Genomic DNA, 14,587 nt, shown 5'->3' on the forward strand with positions numbered 1-14,587 from the left:
TGCAGCTGGATACGAATCACCTCAGCCTCGCCTTCTAAACATGTAGAAGAACCTATGTTTGCTTTAAAAAACTCAAAATATGATTTTTTTTTTTCATTTTGGGCTACTGTAAAAACATGTGCGTGTAAAATGTAGCCGGCATCGAGAGAGGAGACTCCTGATGTAAATTCAAAGGATACATTCTGAGGTATTTTAAATAATGATTCTTATACTTGGGTAAACATCCATCCATCTATCAGCAATATAAGTCATTACAGTTTAATAACTTATATTCTATCACTGCCAAAAGAAACAGAAATATTTCCACCTAAATCTTTCATGCAAAGAATTCACACAATGATGGTATAAACATTTAACAGCTTCAGTAAAACACAGTAAGAAAAGTTGTGAATCTAGAGAAAAGAGTGAAAGGTTCTGGATAAGTGTCAGTGAGAGACTAAAAAGGCCTCCAGATATGTACAGACTGTAAGAGGTCAGGATGTAAAAACCCACATACAGCATGTAACACCACTGTACTAAGACACCTCCACCAATACCACTGAGAAACATGGAATGACAACTTGAAGAAAATAGCTTGACTTACAATTGAGTTGTGTTGATCAAACTTGATGATAACGTCCAAAAAAAAAACTTGATACTGTACTTTACTGTTGCCGCCGATGCTCTTCTTTGAATACAGAGGTGTGAAAACGGGGAAACAGCGCCAATAAAATACACTTGGTACACAAGTGGCCAAAAATATATTACATCCATAGCGTTAAGAAACTACCATAGAGAATGAATGGGAAAAGTTAAGGAGCAGGATTTCCGGTTCCGATTTCCGGTACGGGGCAACAGCGCCCCCAAATTACACTCAGTGGCCAAAAATATATTACATCCGTAGTGTTAAGCACTACCATAGAGAATGAATGGGGAAAGTTAAGAGAGTTAAGGCTTAACTATACGCGGCCCGGGCCCGGGAGGCCCGGGTTCAACTCCCGGTATGGGAATTTAAATGCTTCTGAGCAGATCAAATGTCATGTCTGTATGTGACTGCATACAACAGTCAAGATACGACCAATGAAGATAGTTTTTCTGCAATAAATGATTTTACATGTCTGACGTCATGAAATGTGTGAAGGAAAAAGAATGGCAAAATCAGCAACACTACCCCAACAAATAGCACTTACTGCTTTCAGAAGTCAATTCTGTGCTTATGTTAGAGTAATATTAGTGACAAAGTAATAATTGACTTAGCCAATAATGAAAATGATAAAGTCTGGCAGTGGCCTGGTTTTCTGAATACTTACAACCAGGGATACAGACAAAGACAAACATTTGTCAAGAAAGGAATCATAAGGGAGTATCTTAGATAATTTGATTTCAGCTTCATGTAGCTTCAAGACATGGTATTTATTATCAAGTAAATCTACCATCACAGTTTGTTACTTAAATATAGAAGTCAACTGTTGGAGCTGGGTCCCTGGCAAAATCCTTTTGGACAAGAACTCTACCTCAGGTAAGACTTTCCTCATGGTCCAGATGATCCATTGCAGCATCTTCTGTGTTGTGTCCCAGCAGCAGTGGGATTTCTTCTACAGCTTTGCCCATCTTAAACTTGAATGTAGCCACACCCATCCTGCCCCACCTTCTTTTTTTATGAAGTTTCAATGGTCTTGTTAATGGTTCGTTATGGAAAGGATCACACCTTCGTGAACAGGCAACCATCATCTTAAATGTATGCAGGCTTGTAGATGAGAAGGCAATTAGAATCCAATTACTTTTGAGAATGTATCTCATTGCCAAATAGTAGCCTGCAGTTGCAGCTACAGAAGCATATCACATAATACCAATTAGCACTGCATACCTACACCAAAATTGAGGCAGTGGTTGTAATTGTATGCTTAAAAGAGCAATGAAACCTAAACCCTCTTGTGTTGGAAATCAGTAAAAATGTTGTGTTTCTGAATCAAAGGAAAAGGCTGTGTTTCTGAATAAAGCTGAAAAGGATCTCTTACTTGCTAAAATTTCCCTTGATTGTATGCATGACTTTGAGATTTCCATCGCATACTAATCCAAACCAAGACAACCCCAAAGAGAAGCGCTTATGAAGAATAGTATCACCAGTGGCTCTATTCGAGGTGATCTGAGCTGGATTCACAAGGGGAAATGGCTTTTGATGCATTTAGTTGTTGTTGTCACTTAAAACTGCCCCAACAAGTAGCACTTACTGTATTCAACAGTCCAGTCAATGCTCAGGTTAGGGGAATAGATAGGACCAACTCTTAAACTGGGAATTTTTATAGCAATTAATGATGTAACATTAACACTACCCCAACAAATAGCACTGACTGCTTTCGGAAAGTCAAGTAAACCAGGCAAGTCACCACCCTGGTGGGTGGCATCCCCACCATACATCCCCCTGCTCCGGCTGCAGAGTTCCACCTGCCAACGAGGCCGAGGGGACAAAGGCCTGCCTCGACCCAGCACCACCATTTATGTTGACATTCCAATAGCTGTTAGCCCCATCCCCCATTCCACATCTGCTTTGGGTGCTGTTGCCACCTCCACCTCCACTGCCAATGTCTCATCCACAGCTGCTGCCTCCACCGTTGCTGACCATTCAGCCTCTGTTGTCCCCAAGACCACCACTTGGAAGCTGCAATAAGCCACAATTTTCCATCTCTGTGAACATGCCTCATGCTGGCACGTGCACACAAGGTCTGATCTACTAAAGGTTTGTGCATTTAAAAACGTATGTGCTTGATTTCATTAACAAAAAAACATGCAAGCTGATCTACTAACAGTACACACTGAGAATTGTGTGCAGAATAGCATGCGCTGTCCATTGTATAGAAGATGCAAATACTTTAATTTAGCACCTGATTTAGCACCTAAAGCATGTGATTTACAAAGCCTGAAAATGATTGCGGTGGTTGTGACTGCATCTATATTTAGTACATTTAAAAGGTAGGTGATAGTCGGCACAGCGTTGTGCACAGATGCCTGCAGCCAAACAAAACTGAGCATTCACAGCCATTAAAGAACAGAAAGACTACCTCAAGTCTAAAAGAAATTAATATTGACATTCATCATGTCTTCCTAATTCCCTTTTTTGCCACCATTACATTTTTAGCTGAGGGTTTTCTTTTTCACATGTTGCGCTTGTCTCCAGTGTGTTCATCTCCCTCTTCATTCCCTGGCTACTCCGTTGTGAGTTCACTCACGCTACTCCACTCCTCCGCTCCCTTCACTTGTTACCAGTGGCTGCCCACATCCGCTTCAAGACACTTGTACTTGCGTACTGTGCTGTGAATGGATCGGGCCCAGTCTACATGGAGGACATGGTTCTTACCTTACACTCCAGCCCATCCATTTGGCTTGCTGCTCCCTCACTGCGAGGGAAACTTAACCACTCAACGAATTCACGATTGTTTGCTGTCCTAGCTCCCAAATAGTGAAACAAGCTCCCCATTGACATCAGGACAGCAGAAAGTCTAAACATATTCCTCTACCGACTACACCTTGGTTAAGAAGATGATATCTAATAATCAGTCTGGTGTTTATATTGAAAAAAAAAGTTAGTTGCACTTATATATTGCTTTTTTGAAGCTAATGTACTGAAAAAAGATTCAGCTAAATGATATGTAATGTAAGGATATAAGAAAAATATAAGACACTGTGACACACATATCTGCCCATCATTTATCTGGTCATACAGTATGCTGTAGTTTGTTGTTCTTCAGTAACGGAAGTTCAAAGAAAAGTTGAGGAAAAGAGACAAATGCTCAGTGGCCAGGAGGGGCATTACATCCGTAGTGGTCGGGCACAAGCCTCGAGAATGGATGGAAAAGTGTTTAGGGCCATTTAGCTCAACAAATATTTATTTCAAGAATGTGACATGTTTTATTAATTCCATATATAATAATGCTAATAATAATAAATAAGGTCAAAGAGACCATCAGTTAATGTTCACAGTGACAGTAAAAATAACCCAAACATTTGTCTTGTTCATTCAAAAAATGTTAATTTGCCAACTTTACATTCCTATTTGCCAACTTTACATTCCTATGTTATTTTAGTTGCTGCTATATATGCAATATGATCATAATGATTTAGCCAGGAGTGGTGCTTGAACCCGCGACTGGGACAATCTATACTAATATACTAAACTAATAAACAGTGATTTTAGCAATTACTTTTTTTATTTCAATATTATTTATTTATTTTATCTACTAACCCAGTGACAATGAAATGTATGTATATATCTTCCAACTATAATATTGTGAACCATTAGTTAAATCAACTTGTGGCTTACTGGAAAGATGTGACAGAGAAGAGTGCCCCCTGACACCTGTGAAAGCAGCTGCGCAATGTTGTCAGGCCCCCAGGAATTGCCAGTGTGTGGCACAAGTGACTGATGCATTTTCAGCACACTCTCTCTCTGCAAATGATCTTTTTTGTCTGTTACTTGGGTGGGAGAATTGGATGCCCTTAACCCTTTGTAGGTTAGCCAGATGAGGGATAGTACTGGATCTGCTATTGAGGAATGCCAGATAGATGGAACATGGTAGTCATAAATTATGGTAGTTCAACTAAATACAATGTTAATAAAAACATTATCCTGCATTGATTTAACTTTTTTTTCCGCAGGCCTGGCCAGAGATGGAAATTGTAAAGTCATGAGGTCGGATTCCATTTGTAGTGATCATTTCCCTCTAATAATTTCTTTTGGTAGATCACTGTTGATGGGAATACTAGATAAACCAAAAAGGTTTGATTTTCATCGAGTTCAGTGGGTTAAGTTTAAGGAAAAAGCTGCAGCTTCAGTGAGGAAAATTAGCAGTGATAGGTCTATAGATATGTATAATGGATCTGTCAGTTCAGTTATGTTGGGAGTGGCTTCAATGACAATTCTCTATCAAAGTATTCCTAAAGAACATGTTATAGTTTGGTTGTTAAAAAAGAAAACAAGCTTCTCGAAATGTTAGCAGATTTCCTAGTGAAGTTGATCTCATCGAATGTAAAAGATGTAAAGCTTTAGCTAGAAAGACTGTAAAGAATGCTAAAAATGAAAGTTGGAAGACTACTTCATTGGTCCCAGAAACTCCCATAAACCAATTATGGTCAGGAATCCAAAACATTTTAGGAAAATATGCATACATTCCAGTATTAAACAATGGTGATGTTGAGGCAGCTATGTTTGCTAAGGTGTTTCAGGAGATGCATAACTCGCTGGGAGAGGAAGGATTTGAGAGGAGGCATACAGTGTTAAGACCCAAGCGATGGAATTTATGCTATGAGGAGGTAAATAACCATCCCATAAATGCATTCTTTTTCTTTGAATCTATTAAAAGGTGCAGTTAAAGCTGGGTACAATTCTACCCCAGACCAGGATGGAATATACTATGAATTAATCAAACATTTTGATAACATTTTGTTTGAAGACATTTTTAATTTGTTTAATAACAGTTGGGAAAAGGGTAAGTAACAGATAAATCAATCAATCAATCAATCAATCAATCAATCAAATTTTAATCATATAGCCCATATTCACAAATCACAATTTGTCTGATAGGGCTTTAACAAGGTGTGACATCCTCTGCCCTTAACCTTCAACTAGAGTAAGGAAAAACTACCCCAAAACAACTTTTAACAGGGGAATCTTTACATCGTAGAAACCTCAGAGAGAGCCACATGTGAGGGATTCCTCTCCCAGGATGGACAGAGGTGCAATAGATGCCATATGTAATGGAGAACGTCAGAAAAATAAGAGTACTTACAGCATTGGTTAGAGTAAACAGTTTGTAGCATGACGGAGGGTAAATGAATTGAGGAATTATTGTCAGTAATGGTAGAGTACCTGAGTAGACATATTGTATATTAAGCAGTCTTGTTGTAATCATAGTCCACGATCAGCAACCACCACGATCAGGATACACCATTATAATCCATCATCATGATCCACCATCAGCTGCCACCTTAATCATGGTCCACTACTATGATGAGATGCCAGTAAGATACAGGATCCACCATTATGATCACAATCTCTGATTCGCGATCCACCATCATAATCCAAGATGTGGCCACAGTCGCGGCCCTGGATCTGCGAATGATAAGGTGGAAACATGCAGTAGTGATCCCAATTGGGATGCCAGGAAAAGATGCAGCTGTTCCATTTTCAACTCCCCCAGTAGCTAGACATCAGTAATGTGTAAAAATGGAAAGAATGGTTTCAAATAGACTCGCTTATTTTTTTTGAAACAAAGGTTTTTTTCTTCAGTACCGAAATGGATTTAGGAATAGCAGCAGCACTATGGATTCTGACACCATATTAGACCAGGATATTAAGAGGGCCATGGTTTGTAAGGAGGCAGTAAAAGGGGTGTTTTTAGACATAGAAAAGACGTATGACACTATGTGGAGGGATTGAGTTCTTATTTAATGGTATGATGCAGGTATTAGAGGGAGTTTTATTGGATTAAGGAATTTTTTAATAATCGATCCATCCAGGTAAGGGTATGAGGAGTCTTTTCTAAAACTGCTGAAATTGAAAATGGTACCCCTCAAGGATCAGTTATTATCTAATGTAATGGTAAATTATATATTTAAGAAGCTTAATCATGGATAGTCTTAATTTGCACATTATGGTGCTATTTGGAGGAGTGTGAAAAATATACCTCATCTGGCTGTACAAATTCTAAGGACTTGGGGAGAACTGGGCAATTGAATGAGACTTGAAGATTTCAGTTCCCAAGACCAAGTATATGGTATATGGTTGTAAGAAAAAAGTTCCATCTTTACTACTTAGTGGGTCCCCACTAGAGAGAGTTTAAGTATTTAAATCCCTTGGAGTTTAGTTAGATGAAAAGATCAAGATCATTAATATCTTCCATTGTTTATTGATTGGGGAGCAGAGTGATAGACTTTGCTTATGATTTATAAAGCAATGACAAGACCAGTGTTAGACTATGGCTGTGTTGTGTTTGGCTCTATAGCAAAATCTGTTCTCTTAAACTGGATAGGATTCAGGCTAAGGCCATTAGAGTGTGTGGTGGTTGGTTTAGAGTGACTCCCATCCCTGCTCCTCTGGTGGAAATGTGAGAATCCCCATTTAGAATTTAAATGGGTTTAAATTGGAATTAAGCAGTTCAAAGCACTGTCTTCCCACCAAGTGTCTATTGGATGAGTCCTGGGAATTTGCAAGAGAAAAGGGAAAATTAAGCTGTAATAAACATCTTGCAAGAGGGGGGGAACGTGCAGCCTAGCAAATTGTTGGCAAACATAAGGATGGCTTATGTTTGTGTGGAAGTCCAGAAACTGCACATCAGGTTTCACATGGATACAGGGGGTTGGGAATAGGGGGATGAACAAGAGAAGCTACAGCATGCATGATGTGTATGATGTTCGTCCTGACATTAAAGTTAGAGCACAAGCTGGTTATGGATAAAACGATGTCAAATCCTTGAAGACACAAATAACACAGTTGAGACCATTTAAAGACTTGTCTGATGTAGGAGTTTCCACTGTTGGGTTTTGGGGATTATCTGCCAGTCGGTAATGTATTAGGATTTTGACACCATACTGAAATAAACTCTAGGTCCTAGGTCTAGGACATGAATTGAAGTGACGCATTGGAAACGGTGGAGAGCAGCATAGCCTGATCACATCAGAAGACACTCCAGTCCAGTAGGCGGCGGCAAAGGCATTCCAAAAATGAATTGTCAATAAACCCAGAGAAGAAGTGGAAGAAGGAAAACGTGTATCAGCTGAGCTGGCTGATGTGGAAAAAGCTATTTTCATTGTACGTTCAGGTTCAACAGGATCGCAGGACACTGGGATGGAGAATGACACAATCGTCTCTCTTGAAGATTTAGGGTAAGCTGGTGCATGTATGAATATGTCTGCCGCTGTTTGAGCACCGCAGCCTCACTCACCAGCCTCCTCTAGCTGTCTTTTTAGCCATGCCAATGCTAAGCGGCTAACCTGCCATTGAGCCTGGCGTTAGTGCGATGGTGCCGGACTTTCTCTCGGCTGTCTTTGTCTATCAGAGCTGTAAATCTGGGTGGAAGCGTTGTCAGACCTGTTCAGGGTCGTTTTCAATGTTGTGCCGCGTCAGCAGAAGCTGCTCCCTTCATGACTCAGTCGCTCTTCCAACACATATTTCACTCTGACCGTTGAACCATTGTTAGAACCACTTTCCAAAAGTGCACGGTTCATTGACTTCTGCTGGAATATCCACGTACTCCACGCACGCGTGGCACCGTGGCGCATGTTCCTGTGGGAGAAGGCAAGGCGTCCTTTAAATATCCGGATTTTGAAACGTGCTCTGGCTGTCTCGGTGACTGCTGTTGGTACTTGTCAAGAGGGCTTGAGCGTCAGTGTCAAACCTGCCCCAGAGTACCAAACCTTTGTGTGAGTCATGGACACTTACAAAGACCTGCACAACAAGTGATATCTGCCATAGCAAATAGCTGGGCCTGATTCATTTTTTTAAAAGGATGCCTACGTCTTAATGACCCACATGCAGAAATAAACCTTCGCTTGATCCACTCATGGTGAGGATGAGACAGGACAGCTGTCACACAGATCTTACCTTAAAAGGACTTAATGTTTCAATTTGCTTCTGGAAGCATTTTCTCCTACAAGCAACAATCTCAAATTAGATAATGTTTAAACTTTACCACGTAAGATTCCTCACCAGCTCCACTACTTCTGGTTTACACTGCATAATGCAGTCTGAAGTTCAGGGTTTCCAGATTATAGTTGAGTATCCCTCACATGTCACTACTTGTCTTTCACTTTGTATTAATATGATCTGTATTTTGTCTCATTGGTTGTCACCACTAACACAGGGTGCAGTTGAGCTGTAAACATACTGCGGCATCAGTGTAAATATAGCTTGGTACAATTCAGCCACACCTTGATTTTTTATATTTCTGCTGTTCTTATCCATGGCCTACACCTTTCTGTACTGAAAAGGGAATCAAGTAGTTGTGGCTCAGATTGAATATTGTATTTTGTGTGTGTGTCACTGTAGGTACCAAGGCCCTCTGTTGGAGGAAGGAGCTCTAGATTCTGCTGTAAGTGGAGGGGCAGCTTCACCCGAGTTCACTAAGCTCTGTGCCTGGATTGTCTCAGAGCTTAGACTCTACTGCAAGTTGGAGGAGAATGTCCACGCCACGAACTGTAGGACATGTTTTATCACCCTATATTCATGTACATATAAGTAAAGTTGCCCCTGATGGGCATCGACAGAAAATTGTTCTATTGGTATAATTTCTCTTTCTTGCCTGCTAAATGCCAATAGCAAAGAAACAAAAATAAAACAATGTTGTTATTTATGTGAAAATGACTAATGCTAATGCTGAGCTTTTAACTGATGGTTGAAGGGAATAAAATCTATGTTGTTCCAAATTCTGTTGTACCAAAGTTTGGTTTGAGGTCTACCAATCACAACCACCATAAGATAGCTGTATTGTTAAGACTGGATATGTGCTAACACACATACCTGTATTGCGACTTAAAGGTACAGTGTGTAGAATTTTGTGATATAGTGGTGAATTTGCATGTTGCAGCTGAACACCCCTCACCTCACCCTCTCTTTCCAAACATAAAAAAGAAACTGTGGTAGACTTCAGTTGTCATAAAAACTCAAAAGGTGTTTAGTTTGTCCAGTCTGGACTAATGTAAAAAACATGGCGGCTTCTGTAGAGAGGGTCCCCTCGATGTAAATATAAAGTATTTAAATATAAAGGGCCTTTTCTGGGGTAAAGAAAATTACAATTCATACAATTAAGATGAAACGACCTATTGAAAACATCATGAGGATTATTCTACATTACATTTGTGCCAATAGTTCCCTTTCACCTAAGTCTTACACACTGGACCTTTATGGTTCCATGCTTTTCATAGTTGTTGACAGGTTTAGATCTCTTACCTCAAACTTAACTGGCTCTGGAGCAGGTTAAAGCTGCAGTGTATGCTACCATTGTGATTTACCCTGGCAAGAAGTGAACCAGCTTTGAAGGGCTGAAAACTCAGAATTAAACCTAAGATACCTTGATAACCACAATTCCTCTCTTTCTCGGGACATCATGTTTTTCCTTGTCTCCCTTCCAGGTCCAAGCGAGGCAGAGGGCTTCCAGCTGGAGATGAGTGGCCTTTTGTCAGAGCTCGCCTGTCCGTACTCTGTCCTCACCAGCGGCAATGTCAACCAGAGGCTTCTGAATAGGACAGACTGTCTGCTTCTCCTCAGTATGATAACAGCACTTTGTAACATTGATTGTTGATAGATTGTTGGGCCACACCCACCTGTGACAAAGTGTTACATGGTCAAATATCATGAAGTGCAATGCTGCAGATGGTGTAGGCATAGCTTGCAGTCACTACGAGGTAGCAACATAAGCAGTGTATGTGCTAACCAAATCGAATTTTTATCTCAGCCTTCCTGGTATCTGAGTTGGAGGCATCTAGGATGATCCTAGTTAACAGTCCTCAGAAGAAAGGCCAAGAGTCAGGCAGCCCAGTGTTCCAGGAGCTGAAGGGCATCTGCATGTCACTGGGCATGTCCAAACCTCCTGCCAACATCACCATGTTCCAGTTCTTCAGTGGAATAGAGAAGAAGGTGTGCACTCACAACAAAACACAGAGAGTTGTATCTAGTACAATTAAAGCTGGATTTTAAGATTCACAGCAACTGAAAGATACTGTGTGGAACTACAAGGCAGTTGGATTTTAAAGTTCCCCCCCTTAATCTGTGGATAGATCAAACTTCCATCATTAAACCCACACAGAATTTAAGTAATGATAATTTCATTTTTTCACAACAAACTCTCATGACATATTTGTAGGCATCCTCTACGTATAAGACACACTTTTTCACCAGGATATATGTGTTTTCTTGTAGTTCTTTCTTCAATTTGCATCTGTCGCACGTTAGAAATGTCATCAACCCCCCCACTCACTCGCTGTGAATCCAGCTGGGGGATCCCCTGCTGTGTTATAACATCAACTTCTCTTAGATTTCTACAGACATTATACTAGGAGGCCAGGCAGTGAAAGTCCACAGAGACTGTGGAGCATCTCACTCGGACGTTCACACATGCACCTCCTCCTCTTTGTTTCCCATACATAGACATTTTTGTTGCCACATATTAACACTGACCGACACGTGGTGATTTTTTTGTTTACTTTTTCAAATAAGTACAATCGAAATACTTAGTAGTGCTTTGCATAGCACATTGATTCACTCACATGGAGACCAAGTGTCAAAAGGAACTACACATTTCCCTCATGTTGATGTGGTTTAATATACTCAATTTATCATCTTTTCTTAAGCTGAAAGAAGCCCTAAGTCGAGTTCCACCAAATCATGTAGGAGATCCACTAATGAAGAAGGCACTTGGACCTGTGCATCTGGTATGATTGAAATACAATACAACTGGGGAACACTGCATAAGTAATCGCTTTTTCTCATGAGTGTGTTTTCATATAATTACAGGAAAAGATTGAAGCTATAAACCAAGCACTAGTAAATGAGTATGAGGTGAGAAGGAAGATGTTGTTGAAACGTCTCGATGTGACAGTGCAGTCTTTTGGTTGGTCTGACAGAGCGAAGGTATGTTGAAACTTGCAATCTCCCTAATTATAAATAGACAATGCAATGCTAAACAACAAATAATGCAATTTTGTATATGCATGTGTTTTAGCTGCAGTGAAGCCACTCTGCTCTTAGTTTCACAAGGAATTGAAAAGTGGGGAAAATAGGCAAAACATATATAGATATATACAAATTTGAAAAATGACAGGTGCAGGAATATTTATAATGTTGGTGGATAACATCACATCCAGCTACCCCACTTGCAGGTATTTGTTAACATGGATCAACATATTGATTGGCTTTATTATATTTCACTCTAATATATTTATCTTAATTTTATTTATGTTTACTCTGCCTTTGTTTTGTGGATTAGTTTGCATTCTCTGTCATAAATCACCATCACTAACCATAATAAAAGCTAAATGGTGTTTAATCAGTTTAAGAAGAACTTCCTGGCATGGCCTGCAGGGGTCTCCAAGTTAAAACCTAAACAAAAACAATGACAAATGCTAGATAGGATATTGTAGAATTTCAGATGGCTTATAACTGCTATACTACTATCTATTACTATTATGTAATAAAAGCTACAGCAGCAAATCCTCATAATATTGAACCTGGAACTGCCAGTGTTTGTCATTTTTGATTTTGAAGCTCCGTAATCAAACTAGATCTATAAACTTTTTTTGAAGTTTCTAAATAATTAAAGTATACATCTGGATGCATGTGTACTGTAGACACCCACACTTGATCCTCTGCAGGCCAATCGGTATCTGATAACATTTAGTATCTTGTAGCAGTGCTTATATACATTTGTAATGTCAACACCTTGTGTGTTTTTTATTGGCTTAGATTTCTGCAATATGAATAAATACAATTATTTGTTTCTGTATCATACCATTAAACTGGCTCATCCCACCTGGATTGCATGACACACAGTCATTTGGCATACAAATTAAAGCTTCCTATGATTTGTATGCTGGTTCCAAACTAAAGCAAATCCTTGTACACGATACATGACATGCTTTCCAAAAAATAATTATTGTGTTCTCATTTACAGAAACATGCTGAAAAGTTAGCCAAAGTTTACCCGCCCCTGCGTTCAGCCCTCTGTACTGCAAGTAAAATCTCTGTTGCCCATCTCCTTGCTACTCGACAAGATTTCTCCAAGATCCTACGTACAAGCAGTGGCATGATAAGGGAGAAGACTGCTTGTGCTATTAATAAGGTAGGTCCAAAACATTGTCACTACAGTTATCAAGACTGTTTCTCTGTTGACAAAGGATGTGCAGAAGTCTGTGCTCTCTTTATATTGTCTATAAGTGTTTGAGTATGCGGTGTTAGATTATAGCAGCTGTTTGAACTGAACATTAACATCATTAATGAACCACTAAAGTCAGTCCACTCAATAGATAGGTTTTGCTTTGTTTGATATTTTTGATACTGTCAGCAAATCCCATGAAAAGACTAAAACCAACATTATCTTATGTCTTAGTCTGTCTCTCAGTACTTCACATCTTCCCTACTTTCTTTGTGGTCTCAGCCACAGGCACATTGTTCTCTATTGAAGACGTAATTATTTATAAATGGGTTACAATTACAGTTTCCTTTCTGTCTTTTTTTTAAAGCTTCTTGATTGACTGAAACAGCTGATTGCTGCATATGTAACATTGGAATGACTGAAGTGCCAGCATGTTAAATTTAGTTTTAAGTTCCTTTTTATCAACACATGGCAGACACCTGATCTCATGTAAGCGACAAAGAGAAGTCGGATCAGATTTGGCTAGTGAGCTTACCATCTTAATTTAATTATTTCACTCAGGTTCGAATGGGTCGAGTGCCAGACAGAGGAGGCCGACCCTGTGAGATTGAGGCTCCTCCACCGGAGATGCCCACTTGGCAGAAGCGTCAAGATGCTCCCCAGGGTGGAGGATACCATGGTGGGGGCGGGCACGGAGGCGGCAGGGGGGGCTATGATCACTACTCCCAAGGTGGCCGTGGAGGCTATGAGAGAGGACATGGAGAAAGGGGAGGTAGAGGGGGCAACAGAGGAGGGAAGGTACAGGGAGGCTGGGGAGATGGTGGTGGTGGTGGTGGTGGTGGTGGTGGTGGTGGGGGAGGAGGAGGAGGTGGTAGAGGCGGTTACAACCAAGGCCACTTTCAGGATGTAGGAGGTCATCATGGGGGAGGAGGGAGAGGGGGTTACGGAGGAGGTGGGAACAACCAAGGAGGCTTCCAGGACCCTGGGTATCATGGAAGCGCAGGCAGTTACCAACAAGATGGAGGCTGGCATCAGGAGAGAGGCGGGGGCCGAGGAGGTCGTGGGGGCAGGGGAAGGGGTGGCCGAGGAGGACAAGGACAAGGGGGAGGCTGGGGAGGGAGAGGGGGCCCGAATTTTAACCATGGAGGACAGTTTGAACAGTTCTTTCAACAAGGCGGGCAGCACTACAACCAAGCCGGCTTTACTCAAGGCAGACACTACACAAGTTGAAAACACAGTCAGCAGAGTCCACGCAAAGATCGACTATCTGACATTTGTGAACAGATTTACAATGGCTCAAATCTTACATTTTCAGCATGGTTAGAGGTTGACTAAACATTTTTTTTCTACACCTGGTGTGTTGTTTTCTTTGCTAAAAGTATGAAACCAGCAGTTCTGCTGTGTACGGTTAGTGGATTAGATGGACTCTGCTGTTCTGACCTTATGCCACTAATTAGCCTTATATTGGACATTTTTTGAAAAACAAGATTTCAGCGTCAGTGCACCTACTATGTATCTGACTTAAGAAGTGAACGCCATTATTACATGTAGAATTCTTCAAATGATCAAAGTTAAATTGAGTCTTTCTAGCCTTGGTTTTGTTTCATTAGGTTTGACCAGAATCTCCTTTGTTATATATGTAAAAAATGTCACCTTGCTCTGCTCATGGCGGGTTGTGTTCATATTGGCTGTTGGAAGGTTTGCATGGTTGTGTAAATAAGCAATAAAATCTGAAATAAGAAAAAATT

General features: G+C 40.4%; 1 protein-coding gene across 1 annotated transcript; it reads left to right on the forward strand.

Moving 5' to 3' along the window:
* Window positions 1-7,697: 7,697 nt before the first annotated feature.
* On the forward strand, window positions 7,698-14,585 carry fam98a (family with sequence similarity 98 member A). The gene is made up of 8 exons (XM_020108777.2): window positions 7,698-7,857; window positions 9,020-9,168; window positions 10,102-10,236; window positions 10,425-10,606; window positions 11,320-11,400; window positions 11,483-11,599; window positions 12,639-12,806; window positions 13,401-14,585. The coding sequence occupies exons 1-8, from the start codon at window positions 7,820-7,822 to the stop codon at window positions 14,067-14,069; spliced, it is 1,539 nt and encodes a 512-aa protein (XP_019964336.2). The 5' UTR covers window positions 7,698-7,819; the 3' UTR covers window positions 14,070-14,585.
* Window positions 14,586-14,587: the final 2 nt, after the last annotated feature.

This window comes from Paralichthys olivaceus, chromosome 14, assembly GCF_024713975.1.
Source record: "Paralichthys olivaceus isolate ysfri-2021 chromosome 14, ASM2471397v2, whole genome shotgun sequence".
Lineage (NCBI taxonomy): Eukaryota > Metazoa > Chordata > Actinopteri > Pleuronectiformes > Paralichthyidae > Paralichthys > Paralichthys olivaceus.

Coding starts and splice junctions, on each gene's coding strand:
- fam98a (XM_020108777.2), top strand. CDS start 7,820: ATGGAGAATGACACAATCGTCTCTCTTGAAGATTTAGG. Junction 7,858..9,019: donor GTCTCTCTTGAAGATTTAGG/GTAAGCTGGTGC, acceptor GTGTCACTGTAG/GTACCAAGGCCCTCTGTTGG. Junction 10,237..10,424: donor AGACTGTCTGCTTCTCCTCA/GTATGATAACAG, acceptor TTTTTATCTCAG/CCTTCCTGGTATCTGAGTTG.